This window comes from Salmo trutta, chromosome 16 (assembly GCF_901001165.1).
Source record: "Salmo trutta chromosome 16, fSalTru1.1, whole genome shotgun sequence".
In the NCBI taxonomy this organism is placed as follows: Eukaryota; Metazoa; Chordata; class Actinopteri; order Salmoniformes; family Salmonidae; genus Salmo; species Salmo trutta.
Genome location: NC_042972.1, coordinates 60,130,517 through 60,155,780, shown reverse-complemented (window position 1 = coordinate 60,155,780; position 25,264 = coordinate 60,130,517). Strand labels below are relative to the sequence as shown.

At 42.1% G+C, this 25,264-nt stretch overlaps 1 protein-coding gene across 4 annotated transcripts in view; it reads left to right on the top strand.

The window, feature by feature from the left end:
• Nucleotides 1–25,264, top strand: part of LOC115151124 (protein MTSS 2) — a 147,320-nt gene that overhangs the window by 65,817 nt on the left and 56,239 nt on the right. For all 4 annotated transcript variants that reach the window (XM_029695135.1, XM_029695132.1, XM_029695133.1 and 1 more), the window contains 2 exons: nucleotides 24,069–24,160; nucleotides 24,253–24,327. In XM_029695135.1, the coding sequence (XP_029550995.1) occupies nucleotides 24,069–24,160; nucleotides 24,253–24,327 (167 nt within the window). The remainder of the gene's footprint in view (nucleotides 1–24,068; nucleotides 24,161–24,252; nucleotides 24,328–25,264) is intronic.

The window sequence follows — 25,264 nt, the reverse complement described above, 5'->3', positions numbered from 1 at the left end:
TGCCGACTGCGAGTCAGGCCTATTCGCCCAACATCAGTGCCAGACCTCACTAATGGTCTTGTGGCTGAATGGAAGGAAGTCCCTTCCAACATCTAGTGGAAAGCCTTCCCAGAAGAGTGGTGGCTGTTATAGCAGCAAAGGGGGGACCAACTCCATATTAATGCCTATGGTTTTGGAATGAGATGTTCATCGAGCTGTTGTCCACTGGCTTTTGATTATGTAGTGTATGTAGGTAAGGGTAAAGTGACTAGCAGCAGCGTATGTGGCAAGTGAGAAAGTGTTGGCGTCAGTGTGTGTGTGTGTGTGTGTGTGTAGGCTATGTAATGTGTGCGTGTGGTGGGGTCATTGTAAGTGTGTGGGTAGTGTCCAGTGTGTGTGCAAAGTTATTGCAAGAGTTTGTGCAAAAAAGTGTCAATGCGGGTAGTGCGTGTAGCCATTTGATTACCTATTTAACAGTTTTGTTTAGTAATCTTATGGCTTGGGGGTAGAGGCTGTTCAGGGTCCTGTTGGTGCATTGGTACCGCTTGCTGTGCTGTTGTAGAACAGCCTGCGGCTTGGTTGGCTGGAGTCTCTGACACCGCCTGGTTTAGAGGTCCTGGATGGCAGGGAGCTTGGCCCCAGTGATGTACTAGACCGGATGCCAAGCAGTTGCCATACCAAGCAGTGATTCAGCCAGTCAAGATTCTCTCGGTGGGGCAGCTGTACATCTTTTTGAGGGCCCATGCTAAATCTTTTCAGCCTCCTGAGGGGGAAGAGGCGTTGTAGTTCCCTCTTCACGACTGTGTTGGTGTGTTTAGACCATGATAGATTTTTTGTGATGTGGACACCGAGGAACTTGAAGCTCTTGACCAGCTCCACTGTTTCCTGTAGCCCAAAATCAGCTCCTTTGTCTTACTGATGTTGTAGTCCTGGCACCACACTGCCAGGTCTCTGACCTCCCTATAGGCTGTCTCATTGTCGTCGGGGGTCAGGCCTATGACCATTGTTTTGTTGGCAAACTTAATGATGGTCAGCATGGCGGATGTGTTGTTGCCTACCCTTACCACCTGGGCGGGCCCGTCAAGAAGTCCAGGTTCCAGTTGCAGAGTGAGGTGTTAAATCCCATCAACCTTAGCTTAGTGATGAGCTTCGGGGCGCTATGGTGTTGAATGCTGATCTGTAGTCAATGAACAGCATTCTCACATAGGTGTTCCTTTTGTCCAAGTGGGAAAGGGAAGTGTGGAGTGAAATAGAGATTGCATGATCTGTTGGGGTTGTATGTGATTTGGAGTGGGTCCAGGATGATGGTGTTGATGTGAGCCACGACCAGCCTTTTAAAGCTTTTCATGGCTACAGATGTGAGTGCTACAGATGTGAGTGCTACAGGGTGTTAGTCATTTAGTCAGGTAACACAGAGACTATGGTGGTCTGCTTGAAACATATATTGGTATTACAGACTGGGTCAAGGAGAGGTTGAAAATGTCAGTGAAGACACTTGCCAGCGCATGCTCTGAGTTCACATCCTGGTAATCTATCTGGCCTTGTGAATGTTTACCTGTTTTAAGGGCTTACTCACCTCTGCTACGGACAGCGTGATCACCGTCATCCGGAACAGCTGGTTTTCTCACTCATGTTTCAGTGTTGCCTGGCTTGATGCAAGCATAGAAGGCATTTAGCTCGTCTGGTAGGCTCGTATCATTGGGCAGCACGTGGCTGGGTTTCCCTTTGTAATCCGTGATAGTTTGCAAGCCTTGCCATATCCGATGCGCATCAGTGCCATTGTTGTAGGATTCGACCTTAGTCCTGTATTACATGAGAAGGTGACATAAACCATTCTCTGATAATGATATATCATAGAATAATACTGTATATTTGTAGAATAACTTTTGTCAGCGATTACAGCTGTGAGTCTTTCTGGGTATGTCTCTAAGAGCTCTCCACACCTGGATTGTGCAATATTTACCCGTTTTATTATTTAAACATTTCTTCAAGCTCTGTCAAATTGGTTGTTAATCATTGCTAGATAACCATGTTCAGATCTTGCCATAGACTAAGTAGATTTGTCAAAACTGTCCACTCAGGAACATTCACTGTCTTATTTGTAAGCAATTATAGTGTAGATTTGGCCTTGTGTTTTACGTTATTGTCCTGCTGAAAGGTAAATTCATCTCCTTGTGTCTTTTGGAAAGCAGGCTGAACCAGGTTTTCTAGGATTTTGCCTGTGCTTAGCTCTATTGCGTTTCTTTTTTATCCTGAAAAACTCCCCAGTCCTTAGCCTCTTATGGCTAGGGGCAGTATTTTCACGTCTGGATAAAAAAACGTACCCGATTTAATCTGATTATTAGTCCTGCCCAGAAACTAGAATATGCATATAATTATATATAATTAGCTTTGGATAGAAAACACTCCAAAGTTTCTAAAACTGTTTGAATGGTGTCTGTGAGTATAACAGAACTCATTTGGCAGGCCAAAACGTGAGAAGATTCTGTACAGGAAGTACCCTGTCTGACCATTTCTTGCCCTTCTTTGTCATCTCTATTCATTACAAAGGATCTCTGCTGTTACGTGACACTTCCTACAGCTCCAATGGGCTCTCAGAGCCCGGGAAAAACCTGAATGACGTAATTCAAAGCCCTGGCTGAAACACACGAGCGCTTTTGCTAAGTGGTCTATCAGCAGACAAAAGGCTTAGGCACGTGCACTGGCCGCCCCCGCCTTTCTGTTTTTCCCTCTTTTTAACGAAACGTAGATTCCCGGTCGGAATTTTATCGCTTTGTTACGAGATAAATTGCATAAAAATTGATTTTAAACAGCGGTTGACATGCTTCGAAGTACGGTAATGGAATATTTAGACATTTTTTGTCACGAAATGCGCCATGCGCACGACCCTTATTTACCATTGGGATAGTGTCTAGAACGCACGAACAAAACGCCGCTGTTTGGATATAACGATGGATTATTTGGGACCAAACCAACATTTGTTATTGAAGTAGAAGTCCTGGGAGTGCATTCTGACGAAGAACAGGAAAGGTAAGACCATTTTTCTTATAGTAAATGTGATTTTGGTGAAGGCTAAACTTGCCGGGTGTCTAAATAGCTAGCCCGTGATGGCTGGGCTATGTACTTAGAATATTGCAAAATGTGCTTCATCCGAAAAGCTATTTTAAAATCGGACATATCGAGTGCATAGAGGAGTTCTGTATCTATAATTCTTAAAATAATTGTTATGCTTTTTTGTGAACGTTTATCGTGAGTAATTTAGTAAATTGTTAGTAAATTCCCCCGGAAGTTTGCGGGGGGTATGCTAGTTCTGAACGTCACATGCTAATGTAAAAAGCTGTTTTTTTATATAAATATGAACTTGATTGAACAAAACATGCATGTATTGTATAACATAATGTCCTAGGTGTGTCATCTGATGAAGATCATCAAAGGTTAGTGCTGCATTTAGCTGTCTTCTGGGTTTTTGTGACATTATATGCTAGCTTGAAAAATGGGTGTCTGATTATTTCTGGCTGGGTACTCTGCTGACATAATCGAATGTTTTGCTTTCGTTGTAAAGCCTTTTTGAAATCGGACAGTGTGGTTAGATTAACGAGAGTCTTTAATTAAATAGCTGTAAAATAGTCATATGTTTGAAAAATGGAAGTTTTCGGATTTTAGAGGAATTTGTATTTCGCGCCACGCCCATCATTGGATATTGGAGCAGACGTTCCGCTAGCGGAACATCTAGATGTAAGAGGTTAATGATTACAAGCATACCCATAACATGATGCAGCTACCACTATGCTTGAAAATATGGAGAGTGGTAATGTATTGGATTTGTCCCAAACATAACACTTTGTATTCAGTGCTTTGTTGCAAATAGGATGCATGTTTTGGAAGAAGGCTTTCTTCTTTTCACTCTGTCAATTAGGTCAATGTTGTTAATCCATACTCAGTTTTGTGCTATCACAAGCATTACACTGTTTTAAAGTCACCATTGGCCTTCATGGTGAAATCCCTGAGTGTTTTTTGTATTTATTAACTATCCCCATTAGCTGCTTCCAAGGCAGCAACTACTCTTCCTGGGGTCCAGCACATTAAGGCAGTTGTATACAATAAAAAAATCTTACATTACTTTTCATAACATTGTTCACAACACATGAAGTGTTTGCCCTCCAGGCCACTACACTACTACCACATATCTACATTACAAAATCCATGTGTAGAGTGCGTGTGTGCCTGTGTGTCGCCACAATCCCGCTGTTCCATAAGGTGTATTTTACTTTTTGTACTGATTCTACTGCTTGCATCAGTTACCTGATGTGGAATAGAGTTCCATGTAGCCATGGCTCTATGTAGTAATGTGCGCCTCCCATAGTCTGTTCTGGACTTCGGGATGGTGAGGACAACTCTGGTGGAATGTCTTGTGGGTTATTCATGGGTGTTTGAGCTGTGTGCTAGTAATTTAAACAGACAGTTCGGTGCATTCAGCATGTCAATACTTCTTACAAAAACAAGTAATGATGAAGTCAATCTCTCCTCTACTTTGAGCCATGAGAGATTAACATGCATATTATTGTTAGCTCTTTGTGTACATTTAAGGGCCAGCTGTGCTGCCCTGTCCTAAGTCCCTCTTTGTGGCACATGATCACACGACTGGACAGAAGTCCAGGTGCGACAAAATTAGGGCCTCTAGGACCTGCCGTGTTGATAGTGTTGTTAAAAAAGCAGAGCTGCGCATTATTATGGACAGACTTCTCCCCACCTTAGCTAGTGTTGCATGAACATGTTTAGACCATGACAGTTTACGATCCAGGTTAACTCCAAGCAGTTTAGTCACCTCAACTTGCTCAATGTCCACATTATTCATTACAAGAGTTGAGGTTTAGGGTTTAGTAAATGATTTGTCCCAAATACGAAGCTTTTAGTTTTTGAAATATTTAGGACTAACTCATTTTTTGCCTTCCATTCTGAAACTGACTGCAGTTCTTTAACTTCTTGGGGCTATGTGGGACGTTAGGGTGCGCCACGGGTGGCACGCTATCAACAGCAGGTGCATTTCAAGAGCGGCAAATTTGAAACCAAATAAATGTCAAAATTCTAATTTCTCAAACATACAACTAACTTACAGCCTTTGAAAGATAAACATCTTCTTAATCTAACCACGTTGTCCGATTTCAAAAAGGTTTTACGGGGAAAGCATAAAGTTAGGTTATGTTAGGAGAGTACATTGATAATAGCTGTGTGTAATGCATTGTCGATTCAAAGACAGGCGTCACCAAAACCATAAAATCAGCTAAAATTATGCACTAACCTTTTACAATCTCCATCAGATGACACTCCTAGGACATTATGTTAGACAATGCATGCATTTTTAGTTCTATCAAGTTCATATTTATATCTAAAAACAGCATTTTACTATGGCGTTGATGTTCAGGAAATCGTTTCCCTCCAATACCGGCAGTCAAGTCATGACAACAAAATAATTAATTAATATTAGAAAACATTGGTAAAATATTATATTGTCATTCAAAGAATTATAGATTTACATCTCTTGAACGCAATGGACTTGCCAGATTTAAAATTAACCTTACTGGGAAATCACACTTTGCAATAATCTGAGCACTGCGCCAGAAAAATACGCATTGCGATACAGACTAACCGCCATGTTGGAGAGATCTAAAATCGAAAATACTATGTAAATAATCCATTACCTTTGATTCTCTTCATCAGATGTCACTTCCAAAGAATCCCAGGTCCATAACGAATGTAGTTTTGTTCAAAAAAGCTCATCATTTATGTCCAAAAACCTCCGTGTTGTAGCACATGATCTAAGCCAGCCGGACTTCACTTCAAGAACGGAAAAAATATATTTACGTTCGTTCAAACATGTCAAACGTTGTATCGCATAAATCATTAGTGCCTTTTTTAACCAGAACATGAATAAAATTCAAGGCGGACCATTGGGTTCTCTTTTAAAACGTTTCGGAATGAGAGTACCCACCATCAACTCGCGCGCCAGGTGTCTAATGGGCCATCACGTTCCAAGGCTCTTCTTCAGTCAGATCTCACTGTAGAAGACTCAAAACACTTTGTAAAGGCTGGGGACATCTTGTGGAAGCAATAGGAAGTGCCAAAACATTCCTCACCCCCTTTGTTTTTCAATGGTATAGGCTTAAAGTCAATTCAACACATCAGGTATCCACTTCCTGTCAGAATCTGTCTCAGGGTTTTGCCTGCCAAATGAGTTCTGTTATACTCACAGACACCATTCAAACAGTTTTAGAAACTTTAGGGTGTTTTCTATCCATATATAATAAGTATATGCATATTGTAGTTACTGGGTAGGATTTTTTTATCCAGCCGTGAAAATACTGCCCCCTATACCCTAACAGGTTAAGTGTTGCAGTAATTTCACTCGCTGTAGTAGCGGACTTGTAAAGTGTTGGGTCATCCGCATACGTACACACTGCCTTTTATTCAAAACCAGCGCATGTCGTTAGTAAAGATTTGAAAAAAGTAAGGGGCCTAGAAAGCTGCTCTGGGGAATTCCTGATTTTACCTGGATTATGTTTGAGAGGCATCCATTAAAGAACCCCCTTTGTTATCTGTTAGACCGGCAACTCTTTATCCACAATATAGCAGGGGGTGTAAAGCCATAACGCATGTTTTTCCAGGAGCAGACTATGGTCGATAATGTCAAAAGCCGCACTGAAGTTTAACAAAACAGATCCCACAATCTTTTTATCATCAATTTATCTCAGCCAATCATTTCTGTAAGGGCCGTGCATGTTGATTGTCCTTCCTTATAAGCGTGCTGAAAGTCTGTCAGTTTGTTTACTGTAAAATAGCATTGTATCTGGTCAAACACCATTTTTCCCAAAAGTTTACTAAGGGTTGGTAAGACTCATTGGTCAGCTATTTATGCCAGTAAAGTGGGCTTTACTATTATTGGGTAGCGTAGTGACTTTTGCTTCCTCCAGGCCTGAGGGCACCCACTTTCTTGTAGGCTTAGATTGAAGATCTGGCAAATAGGAGTGGCAGTATCGTCTGCTGTTATCCTCAGTAATTTTCCATCCAAGTTGTCAGACCCTGGTGACTTGACATTGTTGATATACAACAATAATTGTGACCCGATTTAGGAAACTAGGCGTATGTCGCAAGTCACGACTTCACAGGAGAGCCGTTTGAACATTCTTTTAGTTTTTTTTGTCAAAATTAATTTTTTCAGAAATGCCTTCTCGACCATGTGAACTTTCATGTGCCATAATAACAAACTTGTATGCCATCTGTAAATACGAATAAAATTGTTAAATTACAAGCCTTGTTGGTTAAGCCACAGAAAAAGTGAGCAACCTTCCCTATAGCCATGATTGGCTGAGATAATGAGTGGTTTGGACATGCCGAGAGAGGAGTTCGGATTGGTCTGCCATGTAGAAGGCTTCTGTCTATTTGACAGGTCAGTCTGTATTGGTAATCCTGTCGAACACAGCTTTTTTTTATGCATCGTGTAGTGGAGCTGCGCAAGTGTTGCTCTCCACTTTCTGGAGGATCAAGTTTTGAAATCAGTGGATTTAGAGTATGATAGCTAAAGAGATGGAGAAAACACCTGTCTCCTGTAGAGGTCGACCGATTTATGATTTTTCAACACCGATACCGATTATTGGACGACCGAAAACCCGGTACCGATTTAATTGGCCGATTTTAAATAATAAAAATAAAAAATGCAAAACATTTATTTATTTGTAATAATGACAATTACAACAATACTGAATGAACACTTAATATAACTTAATATAATACATCAATAAAATCTATTTAGCCTCAAATAAATAATGAAACAGGTTCAATTTGGTTTAAAACCTCTTGGGGCTATGTGGGACGCAAGCGTGCCACCCGTGGTGCACCCTATCAACAACAGGTGCAATATCAAGAGCGGCAAATTTGAAACCAATTAAATGTCAAAATTCAAATTTTTCAAACATACAACTATCAAACACCCTTTGAAAGATAAACATCTCCTTAATCTAACCACGTTGTCCGATTTCAAAAAGGCTTTACGGCGAAAGCATAAAGTTAGATTATGTTAGGAGAGTACATTGACAATAGCTGTGTGTAATGTTTTGTCAATTCAAAGACAGGCGTCACCAAAACCAGAAAATCAGCTAAAATTATGCACTAACCTTTGACAATCTCCATCAGATGACACTCCTAGGACATTGTTAGACAATACATGCATTTTTAGTTCTATCAAGTTCATATTTATATCCAAAAACAGCGTTTTACTATGGCGTTGATGTTCAGGAAATCGTTTCCCTCCAATAACCGCCAGTCAAGTCAGCACAACAAATTAAATAATTACTATTCGAAAACGTTGGTAAAATATTATATTGTCATTCAAAGAATTATAGATTTACATCTCTTGAACGCAACCGGCTTGCCAGATTTAAAAATAACCTTACTGGGAAATCACACTTTGCAATAATCTGAGCACTGCGCCCAGAAAAATACGCTTTGCGATACAGACTAACCGCCATGTTGGAGAGATCTAAAATTGAAAATACTATGTAAATAATCCATTACCTTTGATTCTCTTCATCAGATGTCACTTCCAGGAATCCCAGGTCCATAACGAATGTAGTTTTGTTCGAAAAAGCTCATCATTTATGTCCAAAAAGCTCCGTGTTGTTAGCACATGATCTATGCCCGCCGGACTTCACTTCATGAACGAGAGGAAAAAAAATATTTACGTTCGTTCAAACATGTCAAACGTTGTATAGCATAAATCATTAGTGCCTTTTTTAACCAGAACATGAATAATATTCAAGGCGGACGATTGCGTTCTCTTTTAAAACGTATTGGAACGAGAGTACCCAACATGAACTCGCGCGCCAGAGTCTAATCGGCCATCACCGTTCCATGGCTCTTGTTCGGTCAGATCTCACAGTAGAAGACTCAAAACACTTTGTAAAGACTGGTGACATCTAGTGGAAGCAATAGGAAGTGCTCAAACATTAATAAGCCCCTGTGTGTTTCAATGGCATAGGCTTAAAGGTAATTCAACACATCAGGTATCCACTTCCTGTCAGAATCTGTCTCAGGGTTTTGACTGCCATATGAGTTCTGTTATACTTACAGACACCATTCAAACAGTTTTAGAAAATCCAGAGTGTTTTCTATCCAAACCTGAACAATAATATGCATATTCTAGCTTCTGAGTTGGTGTAGGAGGCAGTTAAAAATGGGCACATATTTTTTTCAAAATTCTCAATACTGCCCCCTAGCCCTAAGAAGTTTTTAAATAATGCAAAAACGTGTTGGAGAAGAAAGTAAAAGTGCAATATGTGCCATGTAAAAAAGCTAACGTTTTAAGTTCCTTGCTCAGAATATGAGAACATATGAAAGCTGGTGGTTCCTTTTAACATGAGTCTTCAATATTCCCAGGCAAGAAATTTTAGGTTGTAGTTATTATGGGACTATTTCTCTCTATACGATTTGTATTTCATATATACCTTTTGACTATTGGACGTTCTTATAGGCACTTTAGTATTGCCAGTGTAACAGTATAGCTTCCGTCCCTCTCCTCACTCCTACCTGGGATTGAACATATTGGACGTTCTTATAGGCACTTTAGTATTGCCAGTGTAACAGTATAGCTTCCGTCCCTCTCCTCACTCCTACCTGGGATCGAACCAGGAACACATCGACAACAGCCACCCTCGAAGCAGCGTTACCCATGTAGAGCAAGGGGGAAAACTACTCCAAGTCTCAGAGCGAGTGATGTTTGAAACACTATTAGCGCACACCCGCTAACTAGCTAGCCATTTCACATTGGTTACACCAGCCTAATCTTGGGAGTTGATAGGCTTGAAGTCATAAACAGCGCAATGCATTGCGAAGAGCTGCTTGCAAAACGCACGAAAGTGCTGTTTTGAATGAATGCTCACGAGCCTGCTGGTGCCTACCATCGCTCAGTCAGACTGCTCTATCAAATCATAGACTTAATTATAACATAATAACACACAGAAACACGAGCCTTAGGTCATTAATATGGTAGAATCCAGAAACTATCAAGTTTATTCTTTCAGTGAAATAGGGAACCGTTCCGTATTTTATCTAACGGGTGGCATCCATAAGTCTAAATATTCCTGTTACATTGCAGAACCTTCAATGTTATGTCATAATTGCGTAAAATTCTGGCAAATTGGTTCGCAACGAGCCAGGCGGCCCAAACTGCTGCATATACCCTGACTCTGTTGCAGAGGTGACACATTTTCCCTAGTTAAAAGAAATTCATGTTAGCAGGCAATATTAACTAAATATGCAGGTTTAAAAATATATACTTGTGTATTGATTTTAAGAAAGATATTGATGTTTATGGTTAGGTACAAGTTGGAGCAACGACAGTCCTTTTTCGCGAATGCGCACCGCATCGATTATGTGCAACGCAGGACAGGCTAGATAAACTAGTAATATCATAAACCATGTGTAGTTAACTAGTGATTATGATTGATTGTTTTTTATAAGATAAGTTTAATGCTAGCTAGCAACTTACCTTGGCTTCTTACTGCATTCGCATAACAGGCAGGCTCCTCGTGGAGTGCAATGTAAAGCAGGTGGTTAGAGCATTGGACTAGTTAACCGTAAGGTTGCAAGATTGAATCCCCAAGCTGACAAGGTAAAAATTTGTCGTTCTGCCCCTGAACAAGGCAGTTAACCCACCCTTCCTAGGCCGTCATTGAAAATAAGAATGTGTTCTTAACTGACTTGCCTAGTTAAAAAATAGGCAAATCGGTGGCCAAAAATACCGATTATGAAAACTTGAAATCGGCCCTAATTAATCAGCCATTCCGATTAATCGGCCGACCTCTAGTCTCCGGATTACATCTTCAAACTAAGGGCAACCGTGGTATGGCATTCCTGATAGGGAGACGTGTCTATCATACCTGATGATAGTCCAGCGTTAGCTAGCTACATTTTCAGATATTACACATTTCTATTTTGACAGAAAGTGGTTTCATTTCAAGCTAAAGTGTACTGTTAGCTAGCTAGCTGATGTTATTATTCTTTTCCCAGACCCATTCATTAGCTAACGTGATGTGACGTGTGTGATCTTAAATGTTGTTTACCTAGCTAGGTTCGTTGTTTACCTAGCTAGCAAGCTATATGCCTTCAGCTGAAGTGTACTGTTAGCTAGCTAGCTAACGTTAGCTGGCTGGCTCCCTAGCTAATGTTATTATTTGTATCCCAGAGACGTTTGCTTTTCTAGGTAGAGCCTAATGTTAGCTAGCTAACATTGAACCTGGTTGGTTAGTTCCCGGCACTGTGGCATTGTTGGCTCTGTTCATTGTTGTTTAACTAGCTAACATTAGCTGGCTGACTCGTTAGCTTACGTGACGTGTGTGGACTTACACTTTGTTTACCTAGCTAGGTTCATTGTTTACCTAGATACCTAGCGAAGCTATATGTCTACAGCTAAAGTGTACTGTTAGCTAGCTAGCTAACATTAGCTGGCTGGCTCCCTAGCTGACATTGTTATTCATATCCCAGAGCTGTGTTTTTTTTCTAGTTAGAGCCTAATGTTAGCTAGCTAACATTGAACCTGGTTGGTTAGCTCCCAGCACTATGGCATTGTTGGCTCTGTTCATTGTTGTTTAACTAGCTAACGTTAGCTGGCTGGCTTGTTAGCTAACATTATGTGACGTGTGTACAATACCTGTTGAGTATGGCCGGTGTCAGTAAAAGTCTACAAAAAAGCGTAATGAAATTGTTGCCAGCAGAGCTGGTTAGGCTGTTTTCATGTTGTCCAGAGGTAAACAAATCATTGGCCAGAGCGTCAAGGGTGCGATCTGAACTCTACGACAGCGAAACGAGATGGGTGTGGCTAAAGCTTAAGAGGGTGTGAACGATGCTGAATGGGTGTAGACAGATCTTCACTAGATATCAAAACATTCAAAGGCCAGTTTCTCAAATGTGAGTTTACAAGTTGATCAACTTTCAAAGCAGAATTACTTTCCCATTGTTCCTCAAAAATGCAGTGTATGATATACCATTTTATAGCGCTGAGTCTCTACTTTTATCCAATGTAAAAAAAACACCATTTCACATTTTGCTACATAAGACCGAATCCAGATGGTGAGCGTCAATTGTTTCACCTCTTTCACACTCACTTTTCAGAATTCAAAATTACAATGCTTGTCTTTCATCATTTGGTCAGTTGTACTTGGATGTGTATTGTCAGCATTTGTTGCTAGCATGTCATGCCTAAGTTCGCTGATCTTGCCAATTAAAAAAAAATCTGTGGGTTTTATGATGAATGAGCAATGATTCAATGAATGATGGAGTTATTTGCCTTTTTGCCCAAAATTTCATTTAAGGTGCTCTAATGCTTTTTACTATAAGTCTTTGTCATTTATCTTTGTTTCATAGTTTAGTTTCTTCTTGTTTTTATTCAGTTTAGTCACAGGATTTCTCAATTTTAAGTACGTTTGCAAATCGGTTGTGTAGCCAGACTTATTTGCCGTTCCTCTCAACCATACCATTTTTTTAATTCCTCGTCATTCCATGGAAATAAGCAATTTCATAAATGTCAAGTGCAGTGTCTGATTGCTCCTCATTACACACAACAGACCAGCAAATATTCTTTACATCATCAACATAAGAATCACTACAAAACTTACTGTATGACCTCTAATACACTATATTAGGCCCAGTCTTTGGAACTTTGGTTTTCCGAGATATGGCTACTATATTGTGATCACTACATCCTATGGATTTGGATACTGCTTTACAGCCGATTTCTACAGCATTAGTAAAGATGTGATCAATACATTTCATTCATGTGCTGTTTGTAAATAACAGGTTGTAAGAACCAGGTTGCAGGCACTGGTTACATTTTGAAGCTTTTTCTTGAGTGGGCAGCTTGATGAAAGCCAGTCAATATTAAGGTCACCCAGAAAATATTCCTCTGTTGATATCGCATACATTATAATGCATTTCTCACACATTGTCCAGATTCTGACTGTTATCACTTGGTGATCTAAAGCAGCTTCCCAGACAGAGTGGGCTTTAGGTGAGGCAGGTGAACCTGTAGCCATGCTACTTCAACACTATTTAATATATCTTCTCTAAGCTTAACAGGAATGTGGCTCTGAGTATAGATCGCAACACCGCTTTCTGTAGATGCTATAACCATGTATTGCTACCACTGTATCATCAAAGGTATTATCTAAGTGAGTTTCAGAGAGAGAAAATATGAATGTCATCTGTTACTATCAAGTTATTGATTTCATGCACCTTGTTCAATGTGGGCCATTTTTTGCACTTTTCTGCAATGCTTGATTGTTTTTATTGCCTTACTAGGAAGCTTATCAGAAGTAGACATGACAGTTTATATATTTGTTATTTATTTATGTTTGAGCTGATAGTGCAGTGATAGCTGAACACAGTAGACTTTCTACTAGGCCACACCACCTCAGTGCTAACAGTATAAATCTGGTTCATAGGCACATGATAGCTGAACACAGACTTTCTACTAGGGCACACCACCTCAGTGCTAACAGTATAAATCTGGTTCATAGGCACATGATAGCTGAACACAGTAGACTTTCTACTAGGCCACACCACCTCAGTGCTAACAGTATAAATCTGGTTCATAGGCACATGATAGCTGAACACAGTAGACGTTCTACTAGGCCACACCACCTCAGTGCTAACAGTATAAATCTGGTTCATAGGCACATGATAGCTGCACACAGTAGACGTTCTACTAGGCCACACCACCTCAGTGCTAACAGTATAAATCTGGTTCATAGGCACATGATAGCTGAACACAGTAGACTTTCTACTAGGCCACACCACCTCAGTGCTAACAGTATAAATCTGGTTCATAGGCACATTAGCTGTAGGAATGACAAAGGCATTCAGGGGAGCTAGAGGGACATAAATTAGGTTACTTACATTGTGACTGCCAACGCCCATGGGATAATATACATTTGCTACAGCAGTATGACAACGCAGCGACACAATGGTAGGGAATATCTGAACTGGGCTATCTAATCCAGGAGACAGGATTATTTTTGATATACTTCGTCATTCCTGTAGAGCATTTTCTGTTTCCAGAAGGTGTCAAAGTTTCCCATAGTTATTCAAAAAGAGCTACAGTAATATTTTAGTCAGGTGTTTTTTTTTTTTTTTTTTTTTTTCACCTTTATTTAACCAGGTAGGCTAGTTGAACAAGTTCTCATTTGCAACTGTGACCTGGCCTAGCAATTCGACACATACAACAACACAGTTACACATGGAATAAACAAAACATACAGTCAATAATACAGTAGAACAAAAGAAAACAAAAAGTCTATATACAGTGAGAGCAAATGAGGTAAGTTAAGGCAATAAATAGGCCATGGTGGTGAGGTAATTACAATATAGAAATTAAACACTGGAATGGTAGATGTGCAGAAGATGAATGTGCAAGTAGAGATACTGGGGTGCAAAGGAGCAAGATAGATAAATTCAGTTCTCTGCTGCCAATGACTGGAACGAACTACAAAAATCTCTGAAACTGGAAACACTTATCTCCCTCACTAGCTTTAAGCACCAGCTGTCAGAGCAGCTCACAGATCACTGCACCTGTACATAGCCCATCTATAATTTAGCCCAAACTACTACCTCTTCCCCTACTGTATTTATTTTATTTATTTTGCTCCTTTGCACCATATTATTTAGATTTGAACTTTGAACTTTCTTCAAACTACAAATCTACCATTCCAGTGTTTTTCTTGCTATACTTTATTTACTTTGCCACCATGGCATTTTTTTGCCTTTACCTCCCTTATCTCACATCATTTGCTCACATTGTATATAGTCTTATTTTTTTCTACTGTATTATTGACTGTATGTTGTTTACTCCATGTGTAACTCTGTGTTGTTGTATGTTGTCGAACTGCTTTGCTTTATCTTGGCCAGGTCGCAATTGTAAATGAGAACTTGTTCTCAACTTGCCTACCTGGTTAAATAAAGGTGAAATAAAATAAATAAATAAAAAAATAAATACAGTATGGGGGATGAGGTAGGTACATATATGGGCTATGTACAGGTGCAGTGATCTGTGAGCTGCTCTGACAGCTGGTGCTTAAAGCTAGTGAGGGAGATATTAGTCTCCAGCTTCAGAGATATTTGCAGTTCGTTCCAGTCATTGGCAGCAGAGAACTGGAAGGAAAGGCGACCAAAGGAGGAATTGGCTTTGGGGGTGACCAGTGAGATATACCTGCTGGAGCGCGTGCTACAAGTGGGTGCTGCTATGGTGACCAGTGAGTTGAGATAAGGCGGGGCTTTACCTAGCAGAGACATGTAGATAACCTGTAGCCAGTGGGTTTGGCGATGAGTATGAAGCGAGGGCCAACCAACGAGAGCGTACAGGTCGCAATGGTGGGTAGTGTATGGGGCTTTGGTGACAAAACGGATGGCACTGTGATTGACTGCATCCAGTTTGTTGAGTAGAGTGTTGGAGGCTATTTTATAGATAACATCACCTAAGTTGAGGATCGGTAGGATGGTCAGTTTTACTAGGCTATGTTTGGCATCATGAGTGAAGGATGCTTTGTTGCGATATAGGAAGCCTTAACTAGATTTAATTTTGGATTGGGGATGCTTAATGTGAGTCTGGAAGGAGAGTTTACAGTCTAACCAGACACCCAGGTATTTGTAGTTGTCCACGTTTTCTAAGTCAGAGGCGTCCAGTGTAGTGATGCTGGACGGGTGAGCAGGTGCGGGCAGTGATCGATTGAATAGCATGCATTTAGTTTTACTTGCGTTTAAGAGCAGTTGGAGGCCACGGAAGGAGAGTTGTATGGCATTGAAGCTCGTCTGGAGGTTAGTTAACACAGTGTCCAAAGAGGGGTCAGAAGTATACAGAATGGTGTTGTCTGCGTAGAGGTGGATCAGAGAATCACCAGCAGCAAGAGCAACATCATTGATCTATACAGAGAAGAGAGTCGGCCCGAGAATTGAACCCTGTGGCACACCCATAGATTGCCAGAGGTCCGGACAACATGCCCTCCGATTTGACACACTCTTCTCTGTCAGAGAAGTAGTTAATAAACCAGGCGAGGCAATCATTTGAGAAACCAAGGCTGTCGAGTCTGCCAATAAGAATGTGGTGATTGACAGAGTCGAAAGACTTGGCCAGGTCGATGAATACGGCTGCACAGTAATGTCTCTTATTGATGGCGGTTATGATGATGTTTAGGACATTGAGCGTGGCTGAGGTGCACCCATGACCAGCTCTGACACCAGATTGCATAGCGGAGAAGGTGTGGTGGGATTCGAAATGGTCGGTATTCTGTTTGTTAACTTGGCTTTCGAAGACCTTAGATAGACAGGGTAGGATAGATAGGTCTGTAGCAGTTTGGGTCTAGAATGTCACCCCCTTTGAAGAGGGGGATGACCGCGGCAGCTTTCCAATCTTTGGGAATCTCAGACGATACGAAAGAGAGTCAACCTCTCTTTCGTATCGTCTGAGATTCCCAAAGATTGGAAAGCTGCCGCGGTCATCCCCCTCTTCAAAGGGGGTGACATTCTAGACCCCCTTTGAAGAGGGGGATGACCTCTAGTAATAGGGGTCATCCCCCTAGTAATAGGGGTTGCAACAATTTCGGCAGATAATTTCAGAAAGAGAGGGTCCAGATTGTCTAGCCCGGCTGATTTGTATGGGTCCAGATTTTGCAGCTCTTTCAGAACATCAGCTATCTGGGTTTGGGTGAAGGAGAAATGGTGTGGGCTTTGGCGGGTTGCTGTGGAGGGTGCCTGGCAGTTGACCGGGGTAGGGGTAGCCAGGTGGAAAGCATAGCCAGCCGTAGAGAAATGCTTATTGAAATTCTCAATTAAAGTGGATTCATTGGTGGTAACAGTGTTTCCTAGCCTCAGAGCAGTGGGCAGCTGGGAGGAGGTGCTCTTATTCTCCATGGACTTTACTGTCCCAGAACTTTTTGGAGTTAGTGCTACAGGATGCACATTTCTCTTTGAAAATTGCTAGCCTTAGCTTTTCTAACTGCCTGTGTATATTTATTCCTAACTTCCCTGAAAAGTTGCATATCACCGGGGCTATTCGATGCTAATGCAGAACGCCACAGGATGTTTTTCTGCTAGTCAAGGGCAGACAGGTCTGGAGTGAACCAAGGACTATATCTATTCCTAGTTCTACATTTTTTGAGTGGGGTATGCTTATTTTAGACGGTGATGAAGGCACTTTTAAAGAATAGCCAGGCATCATCTACTGACGGGATGAGGTCAATGTCATTCCAGGATACCCCAGCCAGGTCGATTTAGAAAGGCCTGCTCGCTGAAGTGTTTTAGGGAGCGTTTGACAGTGATGAGGGGTGGTCGTTTGACCACTGACCCATTACGGATGCAGGCAATGAGGCAGTGATCGTTGAGATCTTGATTGAAAACAGCAGAGGTGTATTTGGAGGGCAAGTTAGTTAGGATGACATCTATGAGGGTGCCCGTGTTTACGGATTTGGGATTGTACCTGGTAGGTTCATTGATAATTTGTGTGAGCTTGAGGGCATTCATCTTAGATTGTAGGATGGCCGGGGTGTTAAGCGTGTCCCAGTTTAGTTCACCTAGTAGCACAAACTCAGAAGATAGATGTGGGGTAATCAATTCACATATGGTATCGAGGGCACAGCTGGGGGCAGAGGGAGGTCTATAGCAAGCGTCAACAGTGAGAGAGTTGTTTCTGGAAAGGTGAATTTTTAGAAGTAGAAGCTCGAATTGTTTGGGTACAGACTTGGATAGCCTGCAGAGTTCTGTATTACTATCTTTGCAGTAGATTGCAACACCGCCCCCTTTGGCAGTTCTATCTTGTTGGAAAATGTTATAGGTAGTGATGGATATTTCAGGGTTTTTGGTGGTTTTCCTAAGCCAGGATTCAGACACGGCTAACACATCCAGGTTGGCAGAGTGTGCTAAAGCAGTGAGTAAAACAAACTTAGGGAGTAGGCTTCTAATGTTAACATGCATGAAACCAAGGCTTTTACGGTTACAGAAGTCAACAAATGAGAGCGCCTGGGGAGTGGGAGTGGAGCTAGGCGCTGCAGGACCTGGATTAACCTCTACATCACCAGAGGAACAGAGGAGAAGTAGGATAAGGGTACAGCTAAAGGCTATACGAACTGGCCGTCTAGCACGTTCGGAACAGAGAGTAAAAGGAGCAGGTTTCTGGGCACGATAGCATAGATTCAAGTCATAGTGTACAGACAAAGGTAAGGTAGGATGTGAGTACATTGGAGGTAAACCTAGGCATTGAGTAATGATGAGAGAGATATGGTCTCTAGAGACGTTTAAACCAGGTGATGTCATCGCATATGTGGGAGGTGGAACAACATGGTTGGTTGAGGCATATTGAGCAGGGCTAGAGGCTCTACAGTGAAATAAGACAGTAATCACTAACCAGGACAGTAATGGATGAGGCGTATTGATATTAGAGAGAGGCATGCGTAGCCAAGTGAACATATGGGTCCAGTGAGTGGTTGGGCTGACAGGGTACACGGCGATTCAGACAGTTAGCAGGCCGATGCTAACAGTTAGTAGGCCGGGGCTAAACAAGCTATCAGTTAGCAGACCGGGGCTGGCAAGCTAGCAGTTGGCAGACCGGCGCTAGCAGTTACCAGACCGGGGCAAGCAAGCTAGCAGTTAACAGCCCGGGGCTAGCAAGTTAGCCTTTGGGGGACGTCGCGATGGGGGTAAGTCTGTTTTTGCCTCTTTGTGCAGTGACGTCGATAGACCAGTCGTGGGATTAGTAGGGTTCCAAGTAGCTCTAGGTAGCTAGTAGGCTGCGGTTAGCAGAATGGGCCTTTAGCAGACATCGTGCCTGAGGGGCCCGTTGGAAACCTCGGGCAGATAATGTCGGTATTCCAGTCGTAGAGGATCGGCGGGGTTCCGTGCCCCGTACCGGCAGTAGAAGGGGTCCGGATATTGTAGCCCAGGAGTGGGAGCCCTGGCCGGGCTAACTTCAGGCTAATTGGTGCTTGGTCCGGGATGGAAACGCTAGCCAGGAGTAGTCACCCGTGATTGTGGTTAGCTAGTTGCGAAGATCCAGATGAAAATGTTCAGAGTTTGCGGTAGGGATATGGGGGGAAAAAATAATAATAGGTCCATTATGCTCTGGTTTGAGTCACGTTGTTCGAACTGGCGAGAGCTTTCCGAGCTAAAGGTTAGCTGATGACCGCTAGCAATAGTTTGCTGACAGATAGCTGGTAGGTAGTTAGCTGGCTAGCTTCAGTTGAGGGATTCCAGATCCGTGTAAATAGAAATACTTTAGGAAAAAAAACATCCACGTCACATTGGGTGAGGCGGGTTGCAGGAGAGTATTTAGAAGTTGAGGTTTAGGAAAATATTTTTAAAAGATATGCGAAGAACAAGATGTAAAAAGATGTATACAAGCGACAAGACAAAGATGTCGGACTGCTACGCCATCTTGGATTAAATATGTGTAAAATGCCAGTAGCCTGCTGAATCTTTCACACCTGCGGCCCAACGATGGTACCGGACCTGAAATAATTGGCCACTTTCTGGAATCTTTCAGAGCTAGAATCAGTTCTTTAAAATTCATTTTCAGCTGTTCCGAGCTAGCCGTCTTAATGTCGTTTGACCCCACATGGACTACGACAGCGTCAGCTCCCGGCAGCTGTCATAGAGCAGTCGGAAGCATCCCTGTAATGTCTTGTAGTCGTGCTCCATGGTAGCACATGGATTTTGCCCCGGGAATCAAGATTTTTCTTACCCTAGAGCTGCTGATGACAACAGTTGGTGCAATTGCTGAGGAGGTCCGGCCGTTCTTTCGCCGCCAGGGGTTTCGCAAACCCCTCGATGACTGAAGGGCGGTGGGGCCCAATGGACCCGAGACAGCTCTAGTATCCATTGTGGATGAGGAATGTGCCAGAGACTTAACCTCTCTAGGGTATACTCAACAGCCAGTGGAATCCCGTGGAGCGATATTCAAATACCTTAGAAATGCTATTACTTCAATTTCTCAAACATATGACTATTTTACACCATTTTAAAGACAAGACTCTCGTTAATCTAACCACACTGTCCGATTTCAAAAAGGCTTTACAACGAAAGCAAAACATTAGATTATGTCAGCAGAGTACCCAGCCAGAAATAATCAGACACCCATTTTTCAAGCTAGCATATAATGTAAAATAAACCCAAACCACAGCTAAATGCAGCACTAACCTTTGATGATCTTCATCAGATGACACTCCTAGGACATTATGTTATACAATACATGCATGTTTTGTTCAATCAAGTTCATATTTATATCAAAAACCAGCTTTTTACATTAGCATGTGACGTTCAGAACTAGCATACCCACCGCAAACTTTCGGTGAATTTACTAAATTACTCACGATAAACGTTACAAAAAACATAATTATTTTAAGAATTATAGATACAGAACTCCTTTATGCAATCGCTATGTCCGATTTTAAAATAGCTTTTCGGCAAAAGCACATTTTGCAATATTCTGAGTAGATAGCTCGCCATCACGGGCTAGCTATTTTGACACCCACCAAGTTTGGCCCTCACCAAATTCAGATTTACTATAAGAAAAATTGGATTACCTTTGCTGTTCTTCGTCAGAATGCACTCCCAGGACTTCTACTTCAATAACAAATGTTGGTTTGGTTCAAAATAATCCATAGTTATGTTCAAATATCCTCTGTTTTGTTCGTGCGTTCAAGACACTATCCGAAGGGTGACGCGCCCGACGCGTTTCGTGACAACAAAATTCTAAATATTCCATTACCGTACTTCGAAGCATGTCAACCGCTGTTTAAAATCCATTTTTATGCAATTTTTCTCGTAAAAAAGCGATAATATTCCAACCGGGAGATCCTGTTTTCGTTCAAAGACGAAAACATGGTGTCGGCTCGTCCACGCGCCCCAGTCTCATTGTTCTCTGATCGACCACTATCCAAATGCGCTACTGTTTTTCAGCCAGGGGCTCCAAAGGCATCATTCACCGTTCTGCCGCCTTCTGAGAGCCTATGGGAGCCGTAGGAAGTGTTACGTTACAGCAGAGATCCTCAGTTTTCAATAAAGATAGTGTAGAAGGCCAAGAAATGGTCAGAGAGGGCACTTCCTGTAAGGAATCTTCTCAGGTTTTTGCCTGCCATATGAGTTCTGTTATACTCAGACACCATTCAAACAGTTTTAAAAACTTTAGGGTGTTTTCTATCCAAATCAAACAATTATATGCATATTCTAGTTTCTGGGAAGTAGTAATAACCAGATTAAATCGGGTACGTTTTTTTAATCCGGCCGTGCAAATACTGCCCCCTACCCTAAAGAGGTTAAGACAGCCTCACTGTCCTAATGAGGGGGTGAGCTCTGAAGATCAGAACCCGAGGTAGAACATTTTTTTTTTTACATTTTACATTGTAGAAGCCACCAGAGATGGAGACAGAATAGAGGACAAAGGCGCAGGTACCTCCGGATCCGATCTCAAATCGAAAGCCCCCAGGGAAGAAGGCTCCGGAACCTTTGGTCCAGTGCAGTGAAGCTGTTTCTCGTCTGTGTCTGGGCTTACCTTCGCCAAGGAGGCCCCAGCTGTGTTCGACTTCCACGGCGAGTGACATATCTCTATGGCTAGTTGGTAGGATCGAGAACAGGAACTTCGACCAAGTCATCCAGGACAGGAGCATCCTACTAACTCCATTCTTCAAGGAAGGGGGAGACCCCTTCAGGGGAGGGATCCCTGCAGAGGCACGGTGGCGACACTTCTATGAGGCCAGAGTGGCGTCCGGCTACTGGGGTAGAAGAGAAAGGAAAAAGTTGGCGGGCGTGGATTCCCCAGTAGCTTGTGTAAGTTCGCTACTTGTTTGCTAAGAGTAGCCACTTCGCCCATATAGTCCTCTGAAAGCAAACAGTTGCTACATTAAAAGTTCAGGCTTTCCACATTGTCCCGGAATAAAGCAAAATAAACACAACTCCTGCAGTGTTGAAAATGTTTGTTAGCGTCCTCCGTTTGAGGCTATAGGTTAGCTAGCCTAGCTAAGCTAGCTGGGCTTCCTTGTCTCTCCTCTCAACTTGTCCAAGAGAGAATTACATGGCTATCTAAAACGTCAGGCAAATAAAGCGCTTCCTCTGGCAACTGAGTTAGGAAGGACGCCTGTATCTTTGTAGTGACTGGGTGTATTGATGCGTACCATCCAGTGTAATTAATAACTTCACTGTGCTCAAAGAGATATTTAATGCCTGCTTTTATTTATTGTTTTTTTTTTATCTTCCAATGGATGCCCTTCTTTGCGAGGCATTGGGAAAAACTCCCTGGTCTTTGTGGTTGAATCTGTGTTAGAAATTCACTGCTCGACTGAAGGGCTTTACATGTGTGGGGTACAGAGATTAGGTAGTCATTCAAAAATCATGTTAAACACTATTGCACATTTTTACTCCTGAACTTATTTAGGCTTGACATAAGAAAGGGGTACAATACTTATTGACTCAAAACATTTCATAAAAAATCGACATAATTCCACTTTGAACATATGGGGTAGTCTGTGTGTGGGCCAGTGACGACGTCTCATTTTAATACATTTTAAACTCAGGCTGTAACACATTTAAATTGAAAAAGTCAGGGAGTGTGAATACTTTCTGAAGGCACTATATCGGGCATTCCTCCAGAAACCACAGAGCGCTGTCCCTTTTCTACGATTATGACCCTGGCTAACTGCAATTAAAGCCCAAGTGGATAACAGCAGGCTCGCCTCACACTCCCCTACTATCCTGAACCCAATTTCCCCTGCCTACTTCAGCCCCAGCAAATCCATTCAGGCTCTGCTTAGGGTCTTTTCTGTTGCTCTCAGTGCACTGATGAGACAGACAAATGAACATTTTGTCCAGCTGTAAAATCACCCTGAGAATTGATTGTACTACAGCCAGCGCTCTCTCGAAGCCTGAGACATGGCTATAATGGTACTTCGGCTGTGGATGGATGAGAGATTGGATTGTTGCTCTGGTACCATTTGCATGGTACTAAGCCGGGCCAAGCTCTACTGAGCTGGCCTGGTTACACATTAACCATAGTTGCTGGAAACATGCCTGGAATTGACAATGTGAAAAGAAAATATCAGAGCCAGCAGAGTATGGTTCGGGTCAAGATGGTACTGTGAAAAGGGTGTGCCTATACGCTAGCCCAGGCTGCAGCCTACTTTCCTCCTCTTCTGAGCTGCTACTTTAGGATAATTTGCTAGCTTTTCTTTTTCACTCTTCTTTTTTTTTTTTTTTTAACGAGGCTCACTACACCTGAAATGAAACTTTTGAACACTATTGCAGATTTAGTCTTTGGTGTAAGTCCTGGCAGTGTCTCGTTCCATATTTTCTTATTTTTCCCTCTATAATTTCCATCAGACATGGTTCATTGTCTTTATTTGAATGGATTACGCAATGTCAACTCATTGACCACCCAGCCTCAGTTGAAATTAACAAGGACTGACACCAAAATCCCAATGATCCCATTGACCTTACTGTACATAGGCCCAACCCAGATAGGGCCTCAGCTCTGAATAGGCCGTTAGACAGTAGAGGGAAGGGAAACTAACAGACTTCCGATTTAACCTATAAGATTTATTACTAAGATTTCTTATCGTCATCAGTTTGGCCTAGTTTTCCCCAGTCACCCTGTGTGTTGGACGCAGTGATGTGAAAGTGTTAACAGTGCTATCTCACAAGTTTAAACACATTGTGTGCTAACCTGTCATGGCTGGTCAGCTCAGGCTTCATGACATGGAGCTATGTCGGGTATGTGAAGATAGGAGTTCACAGCCTACCTGAGACTATGCTCAGTCTAATTGCTTTGCTTCCCAAGCTATGGTGCTTAGTTTTGATGACCTGGTTTATCTAGTTTATGACCACCCGCCTATCAATAACAATTACTTAGATGGATCAGTCATCGACCTGAAAAAAGCCCCGCTTTGTTTCCATTGATAATTCAGAATTTGATGAAGTTGAATCGTATCAACCAGTCTGGAGAAGATTCCAGGTGAACCACTGTATTTTTCACTGTAATGTAACGGCTGGTCTATTGGGTTCCACTGTAGGGCACTAACAGATACCCTGATCAACCCCCTGGAGCTGAAGATTGAGGAGTGGAAGAAGGTGGCCAGTCAGTTGGACAAGGACCATGCCAAAGGTAGGAGACCGTACATACATACAATTATGACAAGTCTGAGTTATCCGACTCATTTCACTGAGACTTTATCTCCTCATGTCTTCCCAATGCAGAATACAAGAAGGCCAGAGCAGACATAAAGAAGAAATCGTCAGATACAATCAAGCTGCAGAAGAAGGTGAAGAAAGGTAAGGGTGTCTGTTTCTAACTCTCTAAATACTGTGTGATGTGATACTCTCTGGCCCAGATAAGAGGGAAACACCCATGGCAATGTGGCCTAAGCGTTTGGGAGGGGGGGATTGGACTACACCTACATAGAAAGTGTGCTTCAGGTTACCTTAACACAGCTGGCTTTGTGAAAGGAGACAATGTGGTTTGTCCACACTCGCAGCTGTTACGGTGCCCCTCTTCGCCAATCCATCTCACCACACCTTCAATGTTCCTCTTCTGTAGATGGTATCGTTTCAGCCAGGTTATGGTTGAGTAGCTCTAGCTAGTCTCCGTAGTGAGAGGCTGTAAAGATAAATACATTTTTCCCAGATGTAAAATTCTATGACAATAACAACAATCTTACCTTGTTAGTTAGCAAAAAGCTTAAACGTGATAATCCTCCTCCCCATTATGACTTTTAAATGCATGGCCAGTAATGATGTCATGACGATCGCAGCTCTGAACTATGAATTGAGCTTCAGTCTTCTTTGAGGATTGAAGACTTTGTTCATTCCTCAAGTGTTGCTCTACAAGACCACACCATGACGACTGAGAAAGTTATTGGTATCGCAAAGCAGAACTAGCATATGAATATATGGATAACCAGGGTTCCAGACTGAGACCATTTAGTCACATTTTATTAACCTTGTGACTTGGCTTTGCGAGTAAAATTTGTGTTGGTTGCATAGATACGAGCTGCACATTCTACGAGCTGCACATTCTACAAGCTCATCTCACTCCAACTTCAAAATATCTTTGGCTACTAAAACCATGATTTGGTCAAACTGTATTCTGGGGCCTTAGTGTCAAAAAGTGATGAAACTGTTACGTAGCATTTTAAAGCGTCACATTTTGTAGTGCTTCTCTTTGTAATGTATTCACTGATTTTAGAAGAGGTGCCCAAAAATGGCACGC